General features: G+C 50.1%; 2 protein-coding genes and 1 long non-coding RNA gene across 6 annotated transcripts in view; 2 read left to right on the top strand and 1 right to left on the bottom strand.

Annotated features, from left to right (window-relative positions):
- Window positions 1–1038, top strand: part of ndufaf3 (NADH:ubiquinone oxidoreductase complex assembly factor) — a 28099-nt gene extending 27061 nt beyond the window's left edge. The window contains exon 5 of the mRNA XM_069939496.1: window positions 484–1038. Coding sequence (XP_069795597.1) covers window positions 484–573 — 90 coding nt within the window. The 3' untranslated portion in view covers window positions 574–1038. The remainder of the gene's footprint in view (window positions 1–483) is intronic.
- On the bottom strand, window positions 1036–27685 carry LOC138764105 (inosine-5'-monophosphate dehydrogenase 2). Of its 4 annotated transcripts, none has more exons than XM_069939491.1 (15): window positions 27415–27685; window positions 24865–24913; window positions 21998–22099; window positions 20569–20643; window positions 19868–20074; window positions 19318–19405; window positions 18583–18782; window positions 18001–18091; window positions 17588–17683; window positions 13412–13483; window positions 9550–9693; window positions 6308–6452; window positions 5548–5691; window positions 1824–1907; window positions 1036–1519 (listed from the first exon to the last, which is right to left on the bottom strand). In XM_069939491.1, the coding sequence occupies exons 1-15, from the start codon at window positions 27618–27620 to the stop codon at window positions 1498–1500; spliced, it is 1725 nt and encodes a 574-aa protein (XP_069795592.1). In that variant the 5' UTR covers window positions 27621–27685; the 3' UTR covers window positions 1036–1497. The 4 variants fall into 4 exon arrangements, with proteins under 4 accessions (XP_069795592.1, XP_069795594.1, XP_069795593.1 ...); XM_069939493.1 differs by lacking the exon at window positions 27415–27685 and adding an exon at window positions 26537–26677; XM_069939492.1 differs by lacking the exon at window positions 13412–13483 and having other exon boundaries at window positions 27415–27683.
- Window positions 26799–27950, top strand: part of LOC138764110 (uncharacterized) — an 86000-nt gene continuing 84848 nt past the window's right edge. Inside the window, exon 1 of the long non-coding RNA XR_011357987.1 lies at window positions 26799–27097. This is a non-coding gene — a long non-coding RNA (uncharacterized lncRNA). The remainder of the gene's footprint in view (window positions 27098–27950) is intronic.

Genomic DNA, 27950 nt, shown 5'->3' with positions numbered 1-27950 from the left:
CAAACAAAATGGTGGGGAGGAGGGGCAGGGAGAGGAGAATGTTCTCCCTCAACTCCCGTTTTCTTTCCTCCAGCTCTCCACCCCTCCCCCCCCCCCCCCCCCCTTATCCATCTATACCGCCTGCCTCAGGGACTGTGCTACTCCCCCTTCCCCTCCCCGCCCACCATTTTGTTTGGGTGCCAGCTGATATTTTCCCATCATCTTGACGAAGATACATAACATTGGTTATGTATGACCAACTGAGTTGCTGCAGCATTGTTTTTACCTCAATCGTGGTGTCTGTAGACTTTCGTGTTTTACTTTCATGCGTACACTGACCCTCCCTGGGTCCCACATGCACACTGGCCTTCCTTAACCCGTGCTGTTGTGTTCTGGTTTTATTTACACATTGCCCCAAGTGGGATTTACATGCCAGCTCAGTAATTTATCTATTTCATGCCTTTCCTGCCTGATTAACCCACTTTATTGCTCTTCTCTCCCCAGCCCAATGCCTGTGCAACCTTCAACTTCCTGCTGAGTGAGCGGCCTCATGTGGCTGCTGCACTGATCCCTCCACAGTTCCTCTCTGACTGAGGAGGCGCTGGCTGGGACTGAGTCATTAACCTGAATCACTGTGACATGTTACTGTGAAGGACACAGCTCGCAGAAGCAGAGTGGCTCATCACAGCTCACCTAGCCACACCATCACTCTGGAATCCCTTTTCTCACCCAGGCCCTTGCTCCAGCCCACTGCAGTCTACACTTCTGCAGGCACCAACTCTATGGCCGAACTATCATCCTGGTCTGAAAACTTTAGTGTTCTTTCACACAGCCTCCACCTCAGCAGGGAGAGAAATGTGGGCCACATAGAGGGGGTTTAGGAAGGATTTGGACACTGGCCACATTTCTGGGTGGGCTGATGCACTATCACTGTGGCCTAAGGGGTGCAGTTAGTGAGATGATGGGGAGAGGGTTACACTGTGTGTTATTGAAGAGGAGAGAATAGGCCCGAGTTCAGAGGCCAGAATTGCTGCAATGAAATAAAAGGCTGGTCTGTAACCATTGAACCATTCATTGTTCTCCAGCAGGTCTGATGCACACACATCCCATTTGAACATGTTACACAATACCCGTTGTTTCAAAAGCTTGTCCCACATAAGGCAGGGCCCTCACTGCGTCACTGAGTGATGCAGCCGTCAGTAGTAAACACCTGTGCATTCCAGAGCTTGTAGTGGCTATATCACTGGCAGGGATTCCAGCACCTGTGAGCTGAGTGTGAATATAGCCCTCGGTGAGGGGAGAGGCCGAGGACGGGTACTTTCCAATGCCACAATCTCATTTTACAAAAACAAAACAGTCCTCAAACAATTCCCAAGTTGTAAGAACAGCCACGGACAGAATCAACTATGCTGCAAATCCCAGGTTCACAGCCATGAGTTCATTGACGTTTATGGAAGGCAAACAGGATTTGAACATTTTTCCAGAGAGACCCGAGGACGGCGGAAAACTTGACAGGTTTCAGAACAACCTCTTCTCGTAGCTGAAAAAGAATGGGAAATTTGTAGATCAGAAAGAGCCAATATCTATCTATACAAACAGAGAGTTAGAACCTGGGAGAAAGAGAGGGAATCATTGGGTTGCTCTGGGCCACGAGGCAAGGACTCGGTCATTATCTAGGCACATTGAGAACAGGAACTTGAGTGGGAATATTCCCAGTGCTGGGTGTCTGATTGTGATTCCCCAGGGGACAGCTGCAGGCAGGAAGGCTGGGGGTGCAAATAGTCAAGGCAGCAGTATCAGTGAAGACAGGGCCTTGGGCATCTCTCAACACAAGGGAGACTTACGAATGCAGCCCGTGGACCCCTCCTTCCAGCTGCGCACACAGTGTCCTCTTCTCAAACTTCAGTTCCCCCGAGTACATCATCGCCCTAGAAAGAGACATGGCAGTGAGATGGGCTCACGGGTGGCACAGAGAGGAAGGGGAGGGACAATGGGGAAGGAAGGTGGTGGGGGGGGGGGGACATGTAAGATTTAATGAGCAAGATTAGAGATTAGGAATAGCATAGACCACCCAATAAAATTATAGTGGGACATGCAATATCAGAGACATGTAAGGATGGAACAGCAGTTACTGTGGGGGAGGACTTCATAGAAGGCTTTCTTAAACAGGATGTTACTGAATTTACAAAGGAACGTGCTATCTTGGATCTGGTCCTGTGCAATGAGACTGGTAAAATTGGGGATTTTGTAGTTGGGAAGCCTCTCGGAAAGAGTGATCACAGTATGAGCGAGGAGTTGGCCAGGGTAGACTGGGAACGGAGGTGAGGGGGTTGGAGGGTTGAGCTAGTGAACCAGTGCGGACTCGAAGGCTTGTTTCCGTGCCGTAAATGGTTATATGGATGATTGAAGAATAGACTTTCAAGGAGATTTTTCATGGTGCTCAACAAAAGTATATTCCAGTTAAAAGCAAGGACAGAAAGGGTAGGGACAGACAGCCTTAGATAACTAAGGAGATCAAGGAAGGTATCAAACTAAAAGCTCGTGTCACCAAGAGCAGCGGAGAACATTAAGAAGCAGCAAAGAACCACAAAACGAGTAATGAGGAGAAGGAAGGGTGACAATGAAAAAAGGTTAGTATAAAATATATTAAAATTTTGACATTTTTAATAAATATAATAAAGTACAAAATGATGGCAAAAGGTTGGTCCCTTGAAAGATGAGGGTGGGGGTGGGGGGTATTGATATTGAGTAATGAGAAATGGCTGAGACTTTGACAACCATTTTGTGTCAGTCTTGATGGTGGAGGACACATCGAACATGCCAAAGACAGATGTTATGGATGTGATGGGAGGTGAGGACTTGGATAGAATAGCTGTCCTCAAAGAGATGTACTCAAAAAACTTGAGAGTCAGAGGATAGTTAAGTCCCCTGGTCCTGATTGAATGCATCCCAGGGTATTGAAAAAAATAGAAGTTATTGTCCAGGCTTTGGTGATAATTTACCAGACTTTTCTGGACTGGTCGTGGTAGATTGGAATGTAACACTACTGTTCAAAAAAGGCAGGGAACAATAGAACAATCTGTTGTTGGGAAAATGCTTGAAGCTATCATTAAAGAGGCATCTGGAGTGAAATGGATCCATCCGGCAACATGGATTCAGCAAAGAAAGGTCCTGTTTGGCAAATTTACTGGAGTTATTTGAGGATAAATAATAGGCTCTTTTAAAACTGCAGTGCCTGGGTAGCCTCCTTAGATCCTGGTGTGATGAATGGGGCAAAGGTGCTGGAATCTCCTTTTAAACTGCAGGGGGATCAACCCATTAAATCACCAACCTGGCAATTTAAGGGGGACCCCACCCCTGTGATGATGTGGTAAGTGACGTGTCACGCACTCACAGCAACTATCGGTAAGTCTCCACCGCTACCCCTGTCGGTCAGCCTCCCCCCAACCCCATCGGTCACCATCTCCCCTCCCCACCTTCCCACTCCCCCTGCCAGTCACCCCATTTTACACAGCAGTTTGAAAGGGCCTAATATAATGAGTGTGGTAGATAGATGGAAGGTGTTTACCTGGATCTTCAAAGGCATTCAATAAGGTGCCACATGAAAGATTTACAGAAGATAACAATGTATTAGCATGGATAGAGGACTGGTTAACTAAGAGCAGAGTTGGGGTTCAGGGGTGTTTTTCTGATTGGTAATCGGTGGTGAGTGGGGTGCTGTGATAGAAACTGTACATGATATAGATAAACAATCTGGAAGAGAAGACAGGAGTGTATTTAAGTTTGCTGATGACACTAAAATGAGTGAAAAAGCAAATTGCAGAGGATAAGGAGAGGCTGCATGAAGAAATAGGTCTGGCAGATGGAGTATGATGTCGGCAAATGTGAGAAAGGGGGTGAAAGATGGAAGTGGGAGGGGAAAGGGAAGGAGATAATATATTTAAGTATCTACAGAGGCGGGGACGGTCATGTTTGTCAAATCTTGTTGAATTTTTTGAGGAGGAGACTAGCAAGGTTGATGAGGATATAGTCTACATGGATTTTAGTAAGGCCTTTGATAAGGTCTCACATGGAACCTTGTTAAGGAAGGTTCAGCCGCGAGGTATTAATGTTGAGATAATCAGATGGGTTCAACAGTGGCGAGAAGGTAGATGCCAGAGCATCATGGAGGATAATTGTCAGGATGGAGGCCAGTGACAAGCAGTGTGCCTCAGGGATCAGAGTTGGGCCTCTTGTTTGTTATTTACATCAATGATTTGGATGATGGAGTGGTAAATTGGGTTAGTAAATATGCGGATGATACAAAAATAGGGGGATTGTGGATAGTGAAGATGGTTTTCAGGGACTGCAGAAGGATTAGGACTGTTTAGAAGAGTGGGCTGAAAGATGGCAGATGGAGTTTAATACTGATGTGTGGAGTGCTTCATTCTGGGAAGAATAATCAGAACGGGACATATGCAGTGAATAGGAGGGCACTGAGGAATGCAGAGGAACAGAGAGGTCTAGGAATAATGGTTCATTGTTCTTTGAAAGTGGTTTCTCGTGGATAGGAGCCGGGAAGTGATGTTGAGACTGTTCAAGGCATTGGTGAGGCTAAATTTGGAATACTGTGTGCAGTTCTGGTCCCCAAATTATAGGAAGGATATCAATAACGTAGAGAGGGTGCAGAGAAGATTTACTAAAATGTTGCCTCGATTCCCTCCATTCCCATTCCCCTATTCCCTTCCCTCTTCCTACCCCTCACCCCTCCCCCCACTCCCTTATCTCATCCCTTACACCTCTCCCTCCCTACTCTTACCTTTCTACCCCACCCTCCCCTTCCCTCTCCAACCCATACCCCTTACCCTTCTCCTCCTTTCCCCATCCCACCCTTATCCCTTCCTCCTATCCCTGCCCTTCACTTCCTAATCCTCCCTATTTCTTTCTACATCCCTTTCCCTCATCCACTTCCCTCTCCTACCCCTCATTCTTACCCCTTCCCTCCCACCCCTCCCCTTCTCCCTATTCCTCCCTTCCCCTTCTGCTACCCCACTCATTCCCTCCCCTCCCCCCCCCCCCACGGGGGAATGAGGAGGAGGGGAAAGAGAAGAGAGAGGGTGGGAGTAGAAGGGAGGGGTGAGGAAGGGGAAAAGGAGTAGGAGAGGAATTGAGAGGTGGGGGAAAGGAGGAAGGGATAAGCGAAAGGGAGTAGGAGAGGGATGAGGGTAGGGGTAAAGGAGAGGGATAAGGGAGGGGGAAGGGATAGGGAAAGGGATAAAAGAAGGGTAGCTGAAGGAAGGGGGTTTGGGGAGGGCATAGGGATAGAGGAATAGGTGTGGAGAGGAGGGGAGTAAGTGGTAGGAGAGGGAAGGGATAGGAGGGAGAAAGGAAGGCAAAACGGGGAAGGAAAGGGGAACAGATAAAGGCAACGCAGAAGGAATTGGGAGGGAGAGAAGAAAGGGAGTTAGTAGAGGGAGCATGGAAGGAGGTGGGTGATGGGTGGGGGGGAGGTTCTAATCAGGAATAGTTGTGGGAGGGGACAGAAGGCAGGAGATGAACATAGTGGGGGAAACACATGGGACACAGTACCTGAGTTGTGTTAAACTTTTGGCTCCAATGTCCTGGCAGCCATGCTGGATTCCGGCAATTAAATACGGGAGGAACTTCTGGATGGAACCCTTGTCCTGGACAGCCCCCGACACTCCCTGAGCCACTTTAATCTTGTCTGACTCACTAGGGAAAGGACAGTTCAGATCAGACAATGACCAGCTCCAGTATGCCTGCTGCCACAAGTGTGGAAAAGCTCCACCATTCCTGTTTGTGCACTGATGCACCAATTGTACCTCTGCCCCATTGTCGGTCCACTCCCAGAGCTGCCACAACCCCTTCTGCACTGCAGAGCAATTAACACCTCCAAAGGGAATTACTCCCCGACTCAATTCTTGCCTCTTCATTCCAGGAAGGAGGAGGAAACGATGGAGAGGGGCAGAGGATATTTACTAGGGTTGGAAAATGTGTTTTATGAGGCAAGGTTAACAGAGCTAAGGCTTTTCTCTTTGGAGTGAAGATGGATGAGAGATGACTTAACAGAACTCTACAAGATTCTGAGAGGCATAGTCTGGCACTGCCTTTTCCCACCACTCCAACCCAACACCAACTCATTGACTGGCGCAGAACATTATTTGTGAGTACAACTCCCTCCCCCAGGACTGCAGTGTTTCGGGGGGCAGCTCATCCCCAGGTGAAACCTTGGTGTCCCAGGAACAGCTTTGTCCCATCAGGAAACTACTTATTTATCAGCCAGAGCATCGGTCTGTGAAAATCTCGCATTGAAGTGGACACCACCAACCTGAAGTAGCGGCTCTGACTGCCCAGGTGCTTGTCCATGGCATCCACCGAGCCCATACCCCGATACTTCTTCAGCCTCAGCCCGTCTGCGAAGAAATACTCACCGGGGGCTTCACTTGTGGCCGCGAGAAGGGAGCCCATCATTACTGCAAGACAAAGCAGCTACCATCACTCCACATGGCACCACAGATTCCCCATCAACGCGGAACTCCCTAACCACCCCCATTTTATGTTGGTAAATTAATACTGCTCCTTTTTTATTCATCATCCAACATTAGTCTACAATTTTCACAAGTCACAAATTGAAACCTTATTTCCGGTGATACCATCAAACCCTCATGGGGGCTATCTGTTTGTGGAGATCCTCCAACCTGCCTATGGGCACTGAATGCTCCTTCTCAAGGGATAAACGGGCACACAGTTGTCCTCAGAAGAGGGGCAGGTAGTCAGCCAAACTGAATCTTTGACTGTCTAAGTGGACCCTGGGTGGCAGGATTAGCTAGTTCCAGGACAGCACAACTTTACTCACAAGCAGCAGACTTCTGAACAAAGTCTGACCGATTCTGACTCACAGCTGGTGAGGCCATGAAACAACTCAACAAATCTCGAGACCCTGTGCCTTCGCGTTTCCTCCATTTTCATACTCATTGTAATGGCAGGGGTGCCATCGCTCCCCACCATTGCCTTTGTAAATTTTCCGTGATAGTTGGGGACAAGGATCATGTCCACATTCTCATCTTCCAGTGATGCAAAAAAATTCCTGGCTACAGGGGTCCCAGCGCGACTCCTGTAGGGCCCAGGTCTTTCAGAAGATTAGACCAATGTGTAAAACAATAGTCCATTACAGGAGAGGGCAGGTTGAAGTCATGCTAACCCAGTCATAGGAACATAGGAAGTAGGAACAGGAGTAGGCCAAAAATGGCCCATCGAGCCTGCTCTGCCATTCAATATGATCATGGCTGATCTAATTTATGACCTAACTCCACCTACCTGCCTTCTCCCCATATCCCCTAATTCCTCTATCATGTAAAAAATTATCTAACCGAATTTTAAATATGTTTTAATGAAGCAGCCTCAACCACTTCCCTGGTTAGAGAATTCCAAACATTCACTATTCTCTGGGAAAAACTATTTTTCCTCATCTCTATCCTAAATCTACTCCCCCAAATATTGAGACTGTGTCCTCTTATTTTAATTTCCCCAGCCAGCTCAAAAAACCTTCCTACATCTATCCTATCCATACCCTTCATAATCCTATGTGTTTCTATAAGATCTCCTCTCATTCTTCTGAACTCGAGCGAATACAATCCTAGACGAGTCCTCAGAGCACACCATCCCATATTCCCCACGTCAAAGCCAGGGTCTGAGCTGTGAGTCCTTTATCCGGATGATGAGATAGCAGAGCAATGAACAGAAATGAACTGGCTCCCCGACAATCCATCAAAGCCTCCTGAACCTCATCGGTGAGGCCGAGGCTCCTAGGCCTTAAAAATGCTGTTGAAAATTCAACAACCAACTGCTGAGCTAATCAGTGATAAACCAACAATGGAGTCACTACTGTTAAACTTTTAACAAGCAAATTAGACAAAAGATAATCATTTCATTGGAGAGTAACCACCCCAGCAAACTGGCCACTCATTGCTCGAATTGTGTAGTTGGGGACAGCAGAGCTTTACTTACAAGCAGCAGACTTCTTCTGAACAGGAATTCTGCCCGAGTACTGCCACACCACAAACACAAAACCTTCGTCTACAGTGGAGACCGTGACTGCCGCTTCTATCGTGTGACCCTCTCCCAGTACAGCCCCCTCAGTACCGCTTTTTATTTAAAAAAAAACATTTATTGAAACAACCCGACAAAACACAAACTATACATCTCACAAACTACTAACATTAATAGAGAAAAAAAATTCACTATCTCCTCGATACATTCATTTTACATTTCAAATAAAAGTCTCATTATTCGTATGTACCACATACGCATTCCCCTGGGGGCCCACCGTTCCTGGAACTCAGCCATCATACCCCTCATATATCACTCTAATGACACACAGCCTGGACGTAACCCCAAAAGAGGGGCAGGCAATCACCTTGCCCTGAATCCTCGACACGTGAATGTTCAGGAACTGCTTCGATGCATACCAGAATGGCACAGTGGGAACATCGCGAGGAGGCTCAGGTGCTGGAACGGCTTCATTATGCAATTAGGCCTTGGGTCCAATGTACAATTGGTAGCACAGCCACATTGCTCCATCTCCCAGAGACCCCGAGATCCAGGCTCTCCAGCAGTGACCACACCCCAAACCTACAAGAGTTCCTAGTAAAAAGCAGGGAGCTCCCAGAGTGGCATAGCTGATATTTGCTGCTCAGAGCCACGTTCCCTCCCGTAGGCAGCGTCCCCAGCAAAGGAGGTAGGCGGTCAGCCTGTGCCATCGCAGAGGGTGCTTGATGAACATGTATCTCTGAAGGACCCTGAGATGGAGGGCTGCCAGCTGGATCTGGTCGCACACCCGCACCTGACCGCAGCAGTGACCCAGTGCCTTGTGCTTCCCCAGAAGTCCACCAACTTCCTCTGGTGATGAAAACCGTGGGTGGGACCAGGGTGACAGCCAGTACCACAGCATCGAGGCCACCAGCTGGTTGATGATCAGGGTCCTGCCCTGGTATGAGATTGCACGGAGGAGTCCTAACCAACACCCTAAATGTTGAGAGACCTTACCCTCCAGGTCCCAGCAGTTCACCAGTAGCGCACAGGTAGACTGACGAAGGAGATATGTAGCACTCCACTCAAAGGGATGCATCTTTTCAGGCAGGGAGACCACCTGCTACCGTCCCACCCACGGTGGGAACACTGGCCCAGTTGATCCTGGCAGAGGATGCAGCCGAGAAAACCTTTCGGGCACTCATCCATCCTCTATAGGTCATTGAAGTCAGTGACCATGACGAGGTTATCGGTATAAAATGAGAGGACGATCTCCATCACCATCACACAGAGCACTAGACCCTTCCAGAGAAGGCATGGGAATGGCTCTGCCAGTTGGGATTACAACTGTCGCAACATGGGGAACCACTGACTCATTCCCCTGCTAAAGCAAAAAGGCTGTATTGTTGACTTTGATGAGACTCTCTGCCGCGGTGCACATGTCAGATCCAGACCCACAAGCCTCAGCACCTCGCTCACAGAGTCACAGCCCCCACCCACCAGCTGGGGCCATCTAAACTGCCTGACTCTCCACAGACCCACCTGTTGAGGCCCCCAGGGCCAGGGCCTTGGCGATGTGCCCCACGGTCTGAATGCCCCCATCAGCGATAACTGGCACGGCGAACCTGCGGGCATACTCGGCCACCTTGTAGACAGCTGTGGCTTGCGGCCTCCCAACGGCCAGCACTGTGGGATAGGAGCCGGGGTCAGTGATAAGCAGGAGCACTGGTGTAGGGGAGGGGGTGGGGAGGGAGCAGACAGAGTATCCTTGTTCCGCATCATACACACCTGGTATTCCTCACACATTCTCTCCACACCGTCCCATTATACACTCTCAGAGTGTAGTTCCCTCTCATCCATCCCATCACTCACTCCCAGATCATAGTTCCATCTCTACACCGGCCCATCACACTCACAGATCATAGTTCCCTCTCTACACCGTCCCATCAACACTCCCAGATCATAGTTCATTCTCTACACCGTCCCATCACACTCACAGATCATAGTTCCATCTCTACACTGTCCCATCACACTCACAGATCATAGTTCCATCTCTACACCGGCCCATCACACTCACAGATCATAGTTCCCTCTCTACACTGTCCCATCACACTCACAGATCATAGTTCCCTCTCTACACCGTCCCATCAACACTCCCAGATCATAGTTCATTCTCTACACCGTCCCATCACACTCACAGATCATAGTTCCCTCTCTACACTGTCCCATCACACTCACAGATCATAGTTCCATCTCTACACTGGCCCATCACACTCACAGATCATAGTTCCCTCTCTACACTGTCCCATCACACTCACAGATCATAGTTCCCTCTCTACACCGTCCCATCAACACTCCCAGATCATAGTTCATTCTCTACACCGTCCCATCACACTCACAGATCATAGTTCCCTCTCTACACTGTCCCATCACACTCACAGATCATAGTTCCCTCTCTACACCGGCCCATCACACTCACAGATCATAGTTCCCTCTCTACACTGTCCCATCACACTCACAGATCATAGTTCCCTCTCTACACCGTCCCATCAACACTCCCAGATCATAGTTCATTCTCTACACCGTCCCATCACACTCACAGATCATAGTTCATTCTCTACACCGTCCCATCACACTCACAGATCATAGTTCCCTCTCTACACTGTCCCATCACACTCACAGATCATAGTTCCCTCTCTACACCATCCCATCAACACTCCCAGATCATAGTACATTCTCTACACCGTCCCATCACACTCACAGATCATAGTTCCCTCTCTACACTGTCCCATCACACTCACAGATCATAGTTCCCTCTCTACACCATCCCATCAACACTCCCAGATCATAGTACATTCTCTACACCGTCCCATCACACTCACAGATCATAGTTCCCTCTCTACACTGTCCCATCACACTCACAGATCATAGTTCCCTCTCTACACCGTCCCATCAACACTCCCAGATCATAGTTCATTCTCTACACCATCCCATCACACTCACAGATCATAGTTCCCTCTCTACACTGTCCCATCACACTCACAGATCATAGTTCCCTCTCTACACCGGCCCATCACACTCACAGATCATAGTTCCCTCTCTACACCGTCCCATCACACTCACAGATCATAGTTCCCTCTCTACACCGGCCCATCACACTCACAGATCATAATTCCCTCTCTACACCGTCCCATCACACTTCCAGACTGTAGTTCCCTCTCATCCATCCCATCACTCACTCCCAGATCATAGTTCCTTCTCTACACCGTCCCATCACACTCACAGATCATAGTTCCCTCTCTACACCGTCCCATCAACACTCCCAGATCATAGTTCATTCTCTACACTGTCCCATCACACTTCCAGATCATAGTTCCCTCTCTACACCGTCCCATCACACTCACAGATCATAGTTCCCTCTCTACACTGTCCCATCACACTCACAGATCATAGTTCCCTCTCTACACCGTCCCATCAACACTCCCAGATCATAGTTCATTCTCCACACCGTCCCATCACACTCACAGATCATAGTTCCCTCTCTACACCGTCCCATCAACACTCCTAGATCATAGTTCATTCTCTACACTGTCCCATCACACTTCCAGATCATAGTTCCCTCTCTACACCGTCCCATCACACTCACAGATCATAGTTCCCTCTCTACACTGTCCCATCACACTCACAGATCATAGTTCCTTCTCTACATGTCCCATCACACTCACAGATCATAGTTCATTCTCTACACTGTCCCATCACACTTCCAGATCATAGTTCCCTCTCTACACCATCCCATCACACACTCCCAGGGCAAAAGTTCCTCTGCACCATTCCATCACACACAGAGCATAATTCCCTCTCTTCATCGTCCCAAAGCACTCTCCTCTCTACACCGTCCCGCCACACACTCACAGAGCAAAGTTCCCTCTACACTGTCCCAACACAAACTTGTTGAGTAGAATGTGCCGTGCTGCAGGATGAATTGTGGGAAAATGGGGAGTGATGTCAAAATTCTGAGACGTACAAGTCCTTCCCTGGATTAACCTCCCAAACACACACCACAAAATGATCTGTTAAACTTCATCTACCACTTTCTCAGTTGATTGAGACACTCCTGCAATCTCAAATAACCTTCCTCATTGGCCACAACTCCACAACCTTTGGTACAATTTGGCTCATTACACTAACTTCAGTGTCAGCTATTTTGTAAATACAAACAACAGTGGGCCGAATGGACCCAACATGGATGCCTGTGGCACACCACTGGTCACAGACCTCCAATTGGAGTAACACTCCTTCACTGCCACCTACCTTCAAGCCTATTCTGTACTAATTTGACCAGCACACCTTTGATCCCTTGAGTCAGACCTTCCAGACCAGCTCTCCATATTTTTAGATATTTCTTCAAAATTTATGACACAATTTCCTACACATAGGTTGACTATCCCAAATTGGTTCTTGCCTTTCCAAGTACAACTAGATCCTGCCTCTCTGCATCCCCTCCAGTAACTTATCCACCATTGATGTTAAGCTCACTGGCCTCAGTTCCTGGCTTATCCTTGGAGCCTTTTTTAAATAAAGGCACAACATTCAGCCCTCTCCAGTCTTCCAGCACTCACCAGTGGCTACCAATGGCACAAATATCTCCGCTAGGGTTCCTGCAATTACTTTAATAACTTCCCACAGTGTCCCAGGATACATTTGTATTCATTAGACCACCAGAATCTTCTTTCTGAGGATGTGGGATTCCATCTCCCAGTGAGGGTCAGCATGTGGGACCAGTCTCTCATTGAGGGTCAGTGGGTGTGTGGGACCTGTCCCCCACTGAGGGTCATTGTGTGTGTGGGACTCATCCCCCAGTGAGGGTCAGCATGTGGGACCAGTCTCCCATTGAGGGTCAGTGGGTGTGTGGGACCTGTCCCCCACTGAGGGTCAGTGGGTGTGTGGGACCCATCTCTCATTGAGGGTCAGTGGGTGTGTGGGACCTGTCCTCCAGTGAGGGTCAGTGAGTGTGTGGGACCCATTCCCATTGAGAGTCAATGGGACCCATCCCCAGTGAGGGTCAGTATGTGGGACCCATCCCCCAGTGAAGGTCAATGCGTCTGTGAGACCCAATTTCTAGAGAGGGTCAGTGTGTGGGACCTATCCCCCAGTGAGGGTCAGTGTGTGTGGGACCATGGTTAGGGATACTTCCTGACTGGTCAGGATCCAGTCCTCACTGAGAATCACAGAGGGTGAAATTTGCAGTCTCTGCGAATGGAACATTGGGATCTGGGATCCTGCTGTAGGAGTATGAGGAGGGGCAGTAGCAGTGGGAAGGGGTGGTGACAGCAGGAATGAGAAGAAAAACACAATGCAGGCCATCATGTCCCAGCCCACCCAGAACATGGTGGAAGAAACCTACTGAAGGAGCCCAAGATTGTTGTGGGGAGTTTGGGGCTGAGAGAGCTGAAATCTGGAGGAATCTTGGGTGCAGCTAAATCAGAGCATAGAGAGGATGCAGAGGGGGGGGGGGGGCAGAGAGAGGGGTTGAAGAGGGATGGGCAGAGAGAGGAGCAGAGAAAGGGAGAAGCGGGATGGGGAGCAGAGAAAGGAGAGAAAGTCAGATTACCTTTGTCGCAGGTAGATAGGGTTCTAAGTAAAAATTTTAGCATGTTGCCGTTCATAAATCAAAATCTTGAGTATTGGAGTTGGGATGTTGTAGTAAAGTTGTGTAAGACATTGGTGAGGCAACATTTGGAGTTTTGGTCACCTAACTACAAGAAAGATATCAAGATTTTAAGAGTGCAGAGGAGATTTACTCAGATGTCGCTGGGGCTGGAGGAGCTGAGTTACACGCAAATGTTAAACAGCTTAGGACTTTATTCCCTGGAGCTTCTGAGAATGATTGGAGAGAGGTATACAAAATTATGAGAGGTAGAGAGTCAAATGTAAACAAACAGAGGTTAGGTGAGACTTGGGTTAAGGGTGAAAGGGGAGATGTTTAGGGAGAACATTTGGTGGAACTTTTCCCACTCAGAGAGGTGGGAATGTGAAACGAGCTGCCAGCTGAAGTGGTGAATGCAGGCTCAATTTTGACATTTGGATGGGAGGGGTATGAAAGACTGGTTGGAGTGGAGTCAATGGGACGAGGCAGAATAACAGTTTGGCACAGACCAGATAGGCTGAAGGGCCCGTTTCTGTGCTGTGATATTCTATGGCTCTTGTGTTCTGAAATTCTTGTGTGCTGCTGCCAAAGAGATACTTTGTATAAAAACTTTCAATAGTATGTTTAGTGGAATTAAAAAAGGATAATAAATACAAAATATGCAAAAATAATAAATATTCAGTTAAACATGCATTAAAAAGTGACTTTGCAATAATGCAGACAATCCTTACATGTTGTTTGAGCAGTCCCAATTAGTGAAACATGGGGATGTTCAAGAGCCTGATAGGTGTTGGAAAGAAACTGTTCTTCAGCCCATTGAAGGGTAAGCAACATTTTGGGCCTGAGCCCTTTGTCGAGGTATGAGCAAAAAGCAAGCAGGTGCCCGAATAAAAAGATGGAGGAAGAGGGTTGGGGGAGAAGAGGGGTGAGGAAGGGGCAGGGGGAGGAGCATAGACCAACAGGTAATAGGTGATGTAGATAGGAGGACAGACGAAAAAAGCTGAGAAGTGATCTGGGAGATTGTTTTGTTCAGCAAATTTGCTATCCACTGCAAAACCAAACCAACCATTTTAATTCCACACACCATTCCCATACCAATGTCCATTCATGGCTTTATGCTCTGCCAAACCGAGGCTACACACAAATTGGAGAAACACCACCTAACATTTAATCTCCAATCAGGCTTCTTCGGTTTCCATTAACCCTCTCCCACGAGTCACTCTCTTTCCCCATCCCTCGGTCTCCTTTCCTTCTGCTTCCCACCTTTTGCACTCTCCATTCAGATCTACCCCCTCCCCCTATAACTTTTCAGCACTTTCTCTTCTGCCCTCAGACTAACATCTACCTGTTAGCCTGTGATCCTCTCACTGACCCAACCTCCCACCGCTCCTTTCCCCGCCCCAACTTTTCATTCAGACACTGCCTATTTTTTGCTCTTATCTTGACAAAGGGTTTGGGTCCGAAACAATGCTTACCCTTTACTTCCTTTGGATGCTGTGTGACCTGCTGAGTTCTCCAGCCCTTTGTGCTTTCCACAACAAATCATAAAAGTGTCTGCAAACTTTCCTGTTTAATTTGAACCTAGAGCTGCTGGTCTTCATGCGACTGTACTTTCTGCCTGAAGGCAGCAGTGAGAAGAGGTTGTGACCAGATGGAATGTTGACCTTCATCACTGGAGGCATTGAATTAAAGAAGAGGAAGGTTCTGCTGGAACTGTACAGAGGACTGTTGAGGTCACACCTGGAGTGCTGCATGCAGTTCTGGTGTCCTTCCTTGAGATCAGAACTTTGGAGGAGGAACACAGGAAGTTCCCATGTTGATTTTGAAGGCAAGGGGGTTAGCCTACAAGAAGAGATCAAGTTACCTGGGACTATCCCATATGGTTTAGAAGGATGAGAGGGGATCTTTATGAAAACATAAAATTATAGAAAGGCTAGACAAGATAGAGGCTGAAAAGTTGGAAAAGGCATGGCCAGAAGTAGGAGAAATAGCTTCAAGATTTAGAATGGATATTAGGAGGAACTGTTTTTTTCCAGTGTCATGAATGTGCCCACAAAAGCAGGAAAGGCAGCCTCATTAATTATCTTTCAGAGATTGATAGATTTGGCAAAGTAAAGGTTATGGCGAATGGCAAGTCAGTGGAGTTGAGTCCCCAGCCAGATCAGCCATGAGCTCATTGAATGGCGAAGCGGATTTGAAGGGCCAAATGGCCAACTCCTGCTCTTATTTCTTATAAGCAGAAGGGCCTGTTCCTGTGCTGTTCTAGGTTCTCTGTTCACACGCACTTCTGATCACTCTCCCTAGTCACAACACCCAAACTGCTCACTCACCTCAATGACGGCCACAGGCAGGAGAACCGTCTCTAAGCACCACCCCTCACCCTTTCATTGGTGTATGGTCAACATCAGTTGCACAAAATTCCCCTGCTTTATACAGTAAAGCCTCTGGTATCTGGTAGATGCTGGACAAGTGAATTTTCCAGTTGCTTGAGATTGCAAGGCATGTGATTGGCAAACTAACCACTAGGGGGCGCCAGTGTTAAACTTTTGTATTTTTTACCTATTTCTCGCAGTATTTTTGCTGTTTGCTTGAGGCTGCTGGTTGCTTGAATTCGGATTATGGGAATTTTACTGTACCATTCCCCTTCCAAAGGCTGATGTTTCAAACTCCTGCTGTACTCCCTCCACTGTCTGTGTTTTGGAGGGGCATGAATTACAAGGGGAAACTGGATAAGCTGGGGCTTTTCTCTCTGAAGCGTAGGAAGCTGAGAGGTTGGTAGGTAGGGGAAGGTCCTTAAAATGTTTTATAAAACCATGAGGGCGATCTATAATATAATTTTCCGGCATTGGGAGTCTAAAACTAGAGGCAGACTTTAGGTGAAAGGGGCACCTTCTTTACAAAGAGGGAGCTGCGTATGTGTAAAGGACATTCAGTCAGATCTGTGGACAAGGAAGGTTTAAGGGGATGTAGGCCAGACACAGGCTAAATGTGACATGTTCAGGGCAACACCTTGGCCAGCACAGATGATTTTAGCTGAAGGGCCTGTTTCCATGCTATGTAACCGATGACTGTCGGGACTCTGAACCTATCAATATTCAGCCTTTCTACTCTGATGCCGCCTCACCTCACACTGCCTCAGTCCCCACTCCAATCACTCACTGCCCTTGCCCTCTGCTCCCTTCTCCAACCTGTTCACCAACATACTTTAGAGTGAAACACAAATGTTGCAGATTCTGTGACTGCAGTAAAAATAGTAACTCAGCAGGTCTCATAGCACCCATAGGAGGTAAAGATACATAATAATGTTTCGGGCCTGAGCCCTTCTTCAAGAGCTTGAGGAAGGGCTCAGGCCCGAAACATTAGTTATATATCTTACCTCCGAGACCTGTTGAGTGTGTTCCTCTTTTTCAGGGCAGTAGAGATCAATCAATGTTACAAGCCAGTGAATGGAAGGGAAACTTGAGGAAAACATAGACTCAGCAAGGCTGAGAAGGTTACATCCTACAAACTTCATCTATTTTTTGAGATTTCAGGTGAGGGGGAGTTTAATGTTGTGAGGGAAAAGGATTTATTTGACGCAGAGTGGTGTGCCTGGAATGAGCTGCCGGGGCAGTGGTGGAAGCACGTTGGACAGTAGTGCTGAGGAGAAACATGAGGAGAGAGGGGACGGAGGGATAGGGACCACGGGCAGGCAGGTGGCATTATGGTCAGCACAGGCACATGGGCTGAAGGACCTGTACCAATACTGACTGTGAATAGTCGCAACCACAGCACACAGTCACATTGCAGACAAACATGGAAGAAGTAGTATCAGAGGAGTAGGGCTGAGGGGTTGCTGGAGATGGGCATTGAAAAAAATTGGCTCAACTCCGGCACTTGGAGGTTGTAACATTGAGAAAATGCAGGGAGACGGCCTCTGGGAAGTTGCCCTACCTTCTTGCGTGATGCAGATCGACCCACTCCCCATTCCAACTCGCAAAGCATCCACTCCCGCGTCAATAAGATTCTTAGCCTGCGCGGCTGTCACCACTGGATGGGGGCGGGGAAACAAGAGACAAAAATTATCTATGAAATACACAAAAAAGTGGGCAACCATGCAGAGGGAAGTCTAGGCCAGCACTGGGGAGGGAAGGCCTGAGGTGATGGGATCTGGGTCGTGAACAGATTAGATTGGGAGGGGTGGAGTGGACCAATCAGGTTGGGGGTGGGGTGGGCCATGCAGGAGTGGAGGTGGGCTGGACCTGGTGGGGTTGGGGTGAATGGCCTCCTTCATCAGTGGCTACATTGTGCAGGGCTGGGAACAATGATCATCAGCGGGGCGGGTGGAAAGTTGCTGACTGACTCACCATTGCCTCCGATAACTTGGAGATCAGGATACTTCTCCTTCACGTGTTTGATCATGCGGATCTGAAAGACAGAATTCCCCTGGGAGGAGTCCTGCGGGAGACAGCATGGGAACAAGCAGGGGTGAAGAGCACGTAGGTCAGGACAGTAGAAAGGATGGAGTGCAGCAACGGTGAACGGGACAGATAACGAGGAGGTGGAGAATGTCCCCCACATGCTGGGAACACTGGGGCACGAGTCCCACACACACACTGTCCCTCAATGAGTGACGGGTCCCCCACCCGCTGACCCTCACTGAGGGAAGGGTCACACACAGACCATCACTGGGGGACAGGTTCCCCCACATGCTGACCCCTCACTGAGGGATGGGTCCCCCACTTGCTGACCCTCACTGAGGGACAGGACCCCCACACATTGACCCCTCTCTGAGGGACGGGACCCCACACGTGCACAGACCCTCAATGGGGGATGGACCCCACATGCGCACAGACCCTCACTGGGGGATGGACCCCACACGCGCACAGACCCTCACTGGGGGAAGGATCGCACATGAGCACAAACCCTCAGTGGGTGCGGACACTCACCAGGACCACTGCATCTACCCCTGCCTGGACCAGGAGATCTAACCGGTATTTGTCATCCTCATGTGTCCCAATGGCAGCTCCGCACAGCAGCTGCTTCTTTGAGTCCTTGGAAGCCAGGGGGTAGTCACGATTCTTCTTCAGGTCGGTCCGAGCGATGATTGCCACCAGCTGTGCATCCTCATTCACGATGGGGAGCTTCCCTGGGCCAGGGGTCAGAGGTCAAGGTTCAGTGCTGAGGTCACTGGACATTTCTTCCTTAGCTATGAACATGTCCACTGCCTCCCCGCCCCAGCTCCCTATCTCCCCCTCCCTAATCCTTCCCCTGACCTGTCCCAATCTACCCTGAGGCCCCTCTCCCAGAACCATCTCCTCTCCCCTTCCCCCAACCCTCCCAAGCAATTTTCTCCTCCCCTGATACCTTTCCCTTTCCCTGAGCCATTTTCCCCAAACCAATGTGGCTCTCTCCGCCACCCAAGAGCATCAGAGTAGGGAGGGTTCGTGGCGAAGGGGAAGGAATCTTTCCTCCATATTCCCCACCTGGGGTCAGCAATGGAGATAGAATACCCCAGGTGGAGCTGTAGAGGTCCCTGGGCCATGGACAACCACTCCCAGCTGATGTGGGCCATCCCCATCCCCATGCGTGGATTACTTTGAGCCAGTGTGGGCCTCTCCCCATTCCCATGGGTCCCTCCTTGTGCCCATCCCCAAAAAGGGAGGGCCACTCCCCGTCAGCACCTTTCTTGCTCCTCTGCAGGATCTCGTTCGCCTCCTTCAGGGTGACTCCTGCTGGGGCCACAACCAGGTCCTCCCTTCTCGTCATCACCTGTCACAGAGGGGACAAAGGTCACACCTAACCCCTGATTCCAGCAATCCGGAGCCTGGGATCACCCAAATCCGATCCCCTGACCCCAGCAACACCCAGTTGGGGAGTGGTACAGGTCGAGGGTCACCAGAACCCAAAGCACCTCCCTTCTCAGTTAAACCACCCATAATGCTTGGGCGCGCATAATTCCCACCCCCCCCCCATCTCCCCCTCCCTCTCCCCCTCTCCTTGCCCTCTCATGCTACTTCCTCCCTCCCCCTCCTCCCGAGCTCTCCCCAACCCATCCTCTCCCTCCCCTTCCCCTCCTCCCCTCCCCTCCCCTCCCCTCCCCTCCCCATCATGTCACTCCATCATGCCTCCCCTTCTCCCCACCCCTTTCCTTCAACCCATCCATTCTCCCCTCCACTCTGTCCCTTCCCCCTCTCGCCTACTTTGCCCATCCCTTCTCCCTCCTTTCTTTACCTCAGCCAGGGGCAGGTTGTGTTCCTCCTGGGTCAGGAAGTCGATGTCTCGGGAGGAGATGATGCCAACCAGCTTCCCGCCGAGAGTGCCTGTGTCGGTGATGGGGATGCCACAGAAACCATGCCGAGCCTTGGCCTCGAAGACATCTCGGACCCGGTCCCGGGGACTCATCACCACTGGGTCCGTGATAAAGCCCTGCTCGTACTTCTGCAAGGCCCAGCCATCAGGAGGGAGTCCCGTCCCCAACCCCAAACTGCCCAACCACACCTCCACGTAACCCCAATCTCTGATCCCACTCTGTCTATATCCCAACCCCTGACCCCACTCCGCCCAACCCACCCAAACATCCCGACCTAACCACCCAACACCACATCTGAGCCCACACCCCGACCCCACACCCTGATCCCAGACCACCAACACCACACCCAGGACAACAATGTCCACTCTGCCTCATCCCTAACCTCCAACACCAGGCTCTTACCCAAACACACCAAACCAACCTTACCCCTAGCAGCCCCACCCATTCTTCTACTCACCCCACACCCGATTGGCAAACCCAACACCAGTCACTCCCCCCAATCAAATTACTATCCCGACCTCTCCTATCTCCTCACACTATGTCCAACCCATCCCCTACATGAAACACATATGATCCCCACCCTCAGCGGCGTGCAGACCCAGGCTTGGGACCCGGTCCCTACCTTCACACGTCGCACTTGTTTCGCCTGGAACTCAGGGGTACAGTTGTGGTGAATTATCCCGATTCCTCCCATCAGCTGTGCCGAGAGAGGAGGGATATCAGACACCTTCACTAATCCCCCTGCCACCCCACAATAACACGCTACCCCTTCTCTCTCTAACACTGGGGTCACTTGGCCATGATGGGGAGCAAGAACCCTGAATGATTCCCCACCTCTCTTTCTCTAACCCCGGGGTCAATGGGCTGTGAAAGGGAAATGGAACCCTAGATGATTCCCCTTCTCTCTAACCCCAGTCACTGGGCATTATGGGGAACAGGAACCCTGAATGATCCCCCACCCCTCTCTCTCTTTTACTCTAGGTCACTTGGCTGTGATGGGGAGTAAGAATCCTGGATGGTTGTTCCTCCTTCTCCCCCCCCCACCCCACCCCCCAAGATCATTGGGCCATGATGGGGAGCTGGAACCCTGGCTGACTAACCCTGGGGTCACTGGCTGTGATGGAGAGCAGGAACCTTGGATGATCCTCCCCCCCCCAAGTCACTGGATTTAAAGGAACTGGAACCCAAGATTCCACCTCTCTCCAACCCCAGGGTCACTGGGCAGTGTCCGGGAGCAGGAACCCTAGCTGATTCTTCCTCTCTCCAACCCCAGGGTCACTGGGCAGTGTCAAGGAGCAGGAACCTTGGCTGATTCTCCCTCTCTCTAACCCCGGGGTCTCTGGGCAATGTCCGGGAGCAGGGACCCTGGCTGATTCTCCCTGTCTCTAATCCCGGGGTCACTGGGCAGCGTCGGGGAGCAGGAACCCTGGCTGATTCTCCCTCTCTCTAATCCCGGGGTCACTGGGCATTGTCGAGGAGCAGGGACCCTAGCTGATTATCCCTCTCTTTAACCCCAGGGTCACTGGGCCCTGATGAGGAGCAGGAATTCTGGCTGATTCTCCCTTTCACTAACCTCAGGGTCACAGGGCCATGATGAAGAGTAGGGGCCATGGCTAATTTCCCCTCTCTCATAGCCCCACACCCAGAGTCAATGAGAGGGACCCTGGCTGATTCCTTCTCTAACCCCAGGGTCACTGGGCCATGATGGGGAGCAGGAATCCTGGTCGATTCCTTCTCTAAACCCGTGTTCACTGGCCATGATGGGGAGCGCGGATCCTGACCGATTCCCTAACTAACCCCAGGGTCACTGGGCCATGAAGGGGAGCAGGAACCCTGGCCTATTCTCTTTCTAACCCCTGGGTCACTGGGCTGTGATGGGGAGCAGGAATCCTGGCCAATTCCCTCTCTTACCCTGGGGTCACTGGGCAGTAGAAAATTGCCTGTCACAGAGTGGAGGTAGTGATGTTCTCTTGGCCCCATCACCGCAGAGTGAGGGAGGTAGTGGTGGGTCCACACATTGACTTCGTGTGTGATGACGTGACTTCACTCACCGCCATTGCAATCGCCATATTGGCTTCGGTCACCGTGTCCATGGGTGACGAGACCAGGGGTGTCTTCAGTGTTATCTTCTTGGTGAGGGCAGAGGTAAGGTCCTACACATGGAGACAGCCTTCAGTCTGTGTACTGTGAGACCACATTAATCTCTTGCACTGCAGGAGCTCCACCCCTCACAGATCACATGTCACACTACTGACCTACCCATACAAACCCCTGCCAACAAATTAAATGCAAAATTAAACCACACTGGATCCAGTCTTCACATGAAGGCAGTTGGTGGAACATACAGAGGCAAGGTCCATCCACTAGCCTAAAAGAAAAAAAAATGGCGGCGCTGCTGTAACAACATGGACCCTTGAGGAGCAAAGTCTCAGTGCACCCCCGCAGGATCCAAACAGCCAGTCCAACCGCCGTTGGCTCTGCACAGGCTTTAAATGGCCTGTCAAAGGAGCCAACGGTGTTTTAAAATCCTGTCGGTTCTATGCCCAAGATGCCAGCGCTTATGATGGGGAGTGCCACGAGGGGGGGGCAGACATTGGGGAACCAGAGGGCTGGCGCAGGACGACAGAAAACAGGGACAACACCAACACTCCTTCCCTCCACCTATTTGAGAAGCATAGGAGACGGCCCGACGGGACTGTACCAGCGAGAGGCTGAGGCAGAAGGACCCACAGGTGGTGGGCTTTTGCCGACTTGAGGAGAGGAACCCACACAGGCTACTGGAAACTGCGGTCAAAGAACACACCAGGCTGCGGCTGCTTAGAAGTGGCTAAATCTTTGATTGCCTTATGGTAGATTAAAAGAAATTTTGTATAACATCGCATTTTCTATTTCATTACATTGACAATATAACCTTGAATCTAATCACCTGCACGTTGGTCAGACCCAGAAGGGAGTGGCCAGCATCACAAGAACATAAGAAATAGGAGCAGGAGTTGGCCATCCGGCCCATCGAGCCTGCTCTGCCATTCAATGAGATCCTGGCTGCTCTGATCATTGACTCAACTCCACCTACTTGCTTTTTCCCCAGATCCCTTAATTCCATTTTCATGTAAAAATCTATTTAACTGAACTTTAATGAAGTAGCCTCAACTATTTACCTGGGTAGAGAATTCCACAAATTCATTACTCTCTGGGGGGGGGAATAAACAGTTTTTCCTCATCTCTGTCTTAAATCAACTCCCCTAAATCTTGACACTGTGTCCCCTAAATCTGGTCTCACCTACCGTGAAAGCAATTTTCATGCCTCTATCTTATCTATCCTTTTCATAATTTTGTATGTTTTTATAAGATCTCCTCTCATTTTTCTGACTTCAAGTGATGAAAGCCCACATATGCCTTCTTAATAACCTGTTGTACCTGTCGGATGTCATACCTCGCCAGCTTCCCTCACCTCTTCCCACCCCCAAACAGCCTCAAAATCTCTTCACTGAATCACCGGGAGCCGGCAGGAAACTTCATCCCTGTCAGCTCTTCAGAGTCAGTGCCTTGGGCAGAGGGAGCAGCGGGCTTTACGCAGCAAAACCCTGCCCATCACATTCACAGGATCACCAGCCTGTCCCAAGGGCTCTCGGGATTCTGGACACGCGCACCAGCACTTAAACAGAACCAAATCCTTAGATGTCAAGGTCCGAACAGAAATGGAAAATGCTGGGAAAATGTGGTAGGTGGGGCAGCTTCTACAGAGAGACTGTTAATGTTTCAGGTCAAAGACATTCCACTGTCAGAACTGTAGAGCAAAGAGGCCCCTCAGCCCAACTCCTCCATGCTGACAAAGTTGTCTTCATGAGCCGCCCACACAAGCAGAATAATTCTGTCCCATGGTTTTCAACCTGAAACACAAATTCCATCTCCCTCCTGCACAAATGCCATTCGCCATTCAGTGTTTCCTGTACTTTCACTCTTCTGTTTTACACTGCTGGCCACACAAGGCCTGAATCACCCCCTGACCCAAGCCTTGATCAGGACTGAGGTCAGGGCATTGTCAAGGGTGTGGAGGAGGTTCAGCTCAGCGATCCCAGGGATAGGGCTCTTACACAGTGAAGTAACTGCAACGAGCCCCCCTCCCCCGCCCCCACCCACCCCTAGGGAGGGAAGGTTAAGTGTGAGGTGGGGTGTCAAAGGAGAAGGTCGGGGAGGAGATGGAGGTTTTTGGGCAGGCAAAGCAGGAGATTGTGTCCAACAATTACTACCATCTTCTTTGGTATCTTTAAGGGTAGCCCAGTTAGCATAACAATTTGCAACATGCTATGAAGTGCCAGTGACCCAGGTTTGATTCCATTACTGTCTGTGAGGAATTTGTATGTTCTCCCCGTGTCTGTGTGGGTTCATCCAGGTGCTATGGTTTCCTCCCACCCTTCAAAATTTTCAGGGGTTTTAGGTTAATTGGAATATTTGTGCAGCAGGGGCTTGTGGGCCAAAAGGGCTTATTACTATGCTCTATGTCTAAGTTTAAAATTTAAACTTTCTTGCTGTGCTCAGGAACACCCAAAAGGCAGTGTGGGTTTGCCAGATTGTGTAGACACACCAAACAAGGGTGGGGCATATCAATCTGTGTAAAATTTGGAGTAATGTGTGCAGTTTTGGTCACCTAACTAGTTATCAATTGAAAGAGTGCAGATTTACAAAGGTATTACCAGGACTTGAGGAACTGAGTTACAGGGAAAGGTTAAACAGGTGAGGACTTCATTTCCTGGAGTGTAGAAGAATGAGGGAAGATTTGATGGAGGGGTTGAGGGGGAGGGAAGAGATGGGCATGAGAACTGGAGGAGAGACTAACAGGGAGTGAGACAGTCAGTGACTGGTCCACGATTCCCTTGTTCCCAATCCAATATATCGAGAAGATATCGTTGAGACTCACCACTTGATCGGAGGTGAAATCGATGTACCCAGGCAGGATCAGAAAGTCACTGTAACAGAAAGCAACAACTGAAACACTTCCATTTATTGAACAACGCTTCTTCTCATATCCTCAATCAGGACAAACCTTCCCACCCATGGAGTACTGGGCGCCTAACTACAGAAAATACATAATTAAGATGGAAAGAGTACAGAAAAGATTTACTAGAACGTTGCCAGGGCTTGATGAAAGGTTAAAGAGGTCAAGTCTTTATTTATTGTAGAAGAATGAGGGGAGATTTGATAAGAGGAATACAAAAGTAGGTTTTTTCCACTGAGGTTAGGTGAGAAAGGAGTAGAGCACATGGGTTAAAGGTGAAAGGTTTAAACATTTAAACATAATAGAACATTAGGGGGAACTTCACAGAATGGTGAGAGTGTGGAGCGAGCTGCCAGCTGAATGCGGGCTCAGTTTTGACAATGAAGAAAAATTTGGATGGGTATTTGGATGGAAGGAGTATGGAGGGATATGGACTGGGTGCAGCTCAGTGGGACTAGACCGAATAATAGTTGGGCATGGACTAGGTGGGGCGACAGGCCTTTTTCCATACTGTTGTGGTTGAATCCCAGAAGCCACATGGCTTGGGATTCAAGGGAGTTACAGAGACAGGGAACAATGAGGCCAGTCACAGAACGAGAAACATGGATGAGAATTTTGAGATCAGTTTTCCCGGGGTATTTAACCTGAGAGGAATGCATTTATGGGCACCTGTTTCAAGAAGGATGAGGATCCTTGAGAAAGGGTAGAGAGGAAACTTTCCAGGATGTTATCTGGTTTAGAATGTACGAGCTATGGGGAGTTACAAGATGAACAGACTTGGACTGTTTTCTGCGGAGTGTCAGAGGCAAATGGGAGGATTTGATAAGCCAGTGTCCTTTCCCAGGGTAAAAATGTTACCCACTAGGGGACATGCTCAAGACAGAGGGAAGCAGATAGGACAAAGGTGTTTGAAAGTCTAAATGACAGGTGAACGTGCAAGGAGTGGAGGGGTATGGATCAGGAGCAGGCACATTGATTTATTTGAATTGGGCATCATGTTTGATGCCAACACTGTGGGCCAAAGGGCCTGTTCCAGTGCTGAACTGTTTCACATTGTACATCAGGAGGGAAGCTCGAGGTGTGGACAAGAAGATTGAGGGGATGGACAAGGACTGGATCCAGGATTAGCACCAGAAGCCATGTGGATTCTGCCCAGGACTCAGGCAGGACCCACATCCTGGCAGACTGGTTAGAGCTCAGGCACGATATAAGCCATGTATCTCTTGCCTACACACTGCAACTGGGCACTGAGCCGCTCTCTCACTTGTGACTCAGCTGTATTCATCTCAATGAATCCATTCACACATCTGTCTCATTGTACCCATGTGATTTATCCATGCAGAATTTGATTAAGAGTCAGATGTTTCCATTAAAACCATCGACTAATCCTGAATACAGATGATCACCCTGGTGAGCTATCCCTTTGCTGCGCCCCACTTTGGGCACCCCCACTGGGCTACAACTGACAGAGACTGATCATCGAAGATCATCACCACATCTCCCCCATCCACGGGACTGAGACCCTTGCACTGGCTAGGGGGCTCTCAGTCCTGTCGTGTTGACTCATGGGGATAGTTGGTCACAGTGACCTTACCCAGATGAGACATCAGAACCCCATGCTTTTCCTGGAAAAAGGACCTTCTCCTCCATTTCCATGACAGCCAAGACAGTGCAGAGTGAAGGGAGGATGGGACTGCAATGACTGTTCTATGCCCCACCCCACCCACAGAGGCACAAGGAGTTGGAACTTCAGAGACCCTAGTTATTGGACCATCACAAAGGCTGCTTTGTCCATGTAGTCATCGCGTGGTGATGACCTCAGTCCACAGCTCTGAATCCACTCAATGACACTACAATTAGCAGATGACTGATCCCAGGTCTAACTCCCATTACATAGCACCTCCCTCGTCCACAGCTTCATGTTCAGCACCAGCCACATTACACCATCCAATGCAAACTGAGGTGACCTACACAGAGCTGAGCTTCAAGGAGCCCCCTATGGTCAAAGATATCAACCACAGACCCCATCCCCCGCACTAGTCACAGCTGGGAAACAGGCAATTCGACCCATCACTTCCATGCTGCGGGCAATTCCTATTAACTCACAACACCTGCCCAACAGAAGACCTGCACCATCCAAGTCTTTGAATGCAGGGTGAGACACTTCTTCCTCACCTTCCAAAACCATCCACCGCCCCCCCCCCCCACGACCATCTCCCTCAACCTCCCCTCAAAACCACACACTCCTCTCCTGCAACCCTCCCCCTTCGGCAACCTCCTCTCCATCATCAGTTTACCTCCTCTCCATCTCCCCATCCCAACCACCTCCCTCTCTCCCCACCACCCTCGACCTCACCTTCTATGATCGCCTCCCCCCTTCCCCTCATCCTCCCTCTCTCCCCATTCCCCTCCCCTATTTCTCACCCCAAACTCCCCTCCCCTCTCTCCCTCTCCCACCTCCGCAGCCCTCACTTGTAGGTCAGCCCCTCTCCGGCCCCAAGAAGCTGGGCGCCGCTCATGCCGTCCTCCGGGACGTAGCCCGTGCCGCCGCTGATGAGATAGTCGGCCCGCACAGGGTCCGGGGATCCGCCGCCGTCCTCGGCTCCCTCGTCCTCGGACCGCCGTTCCGCCATCGCCGCCTGCGACCACGTGACAGAGCCGGATATCCTGTCAAACATTGGCCAATGGGGAGCGATCGAAGGAGGGAGTGTTGGATTGAGGGACGGGGAGAGAGAGGAGCGGACGGGGAAGGGTTGGGGAGGGAGGGAGAGGGGAAGGGGAGGGGTCGGGGAGGGAGAGGGGAAGGGGAGGGGAAGGGGGAGGGAGAGGGGAAGGGGAGGGAGAGGGGACGGGGAGGGAGAGGGGAAGGGGAGGGGTCGGGGAGGGAGAGGGTAAGGGGAGGGGAAGGGAGAGGGGAAGGGGAGGGAGAGGGGACGTGGAGGGAGAGGGGAAGGGGAGGGGACGGGGAGGGGACGGGGAGGGAGAGGGGACGGGGAGGGGTCGGGGAG

The sequence above is a fragment of the Narcine bancroftii genome, chromosome 5 (genome assembly GCF_036971445.1).
Source record: "Narcine bancroftii isolate sNarBan1 chromosome 5, sNarBan1.hap1, whole genome shotgun sequence".
NCBI classification, from domain to species: Eukaryota; Metazoa; Chordata; class Chondrichthyes; order Torpediniformes; family Narcinidae; genus Narcine; species Narcine bancroftii.
The sequence above is the reverse complement of the archived record's forward strand: the minus strand, read 5'-3'. Positions and strand labels throughout refer to the sequence as shown.

What these genes read in the sequence shown, in the direction of transcription:
- LOC138764105 (XM_069939491.1), bottom strand. Translation starts at nt 27,620, where the DNA reads ATGTTTGACAGGATATCCGGCTCTGTCACGTGGTCGCAGGCGGCGATG. An exon ending in ACAACCTGCCCCTGGCTGAG is followed by an intron (nt 19,406 to 19,867) that starts GTAAAGAAAGGA and finishes CCTCTGTGACAG; the next exon opens with GTGATGACGAGAAGGGAGGA. An exon ending in GGCCCTGGGGGCCTCAACAG is followed by an intron (nt 6,453 to 9,549) that starts GTGGGTCTGTGG and finishes TTTGTCTTGCAG; the next exon opens with TAATGATGGGCTCCCTTCTC.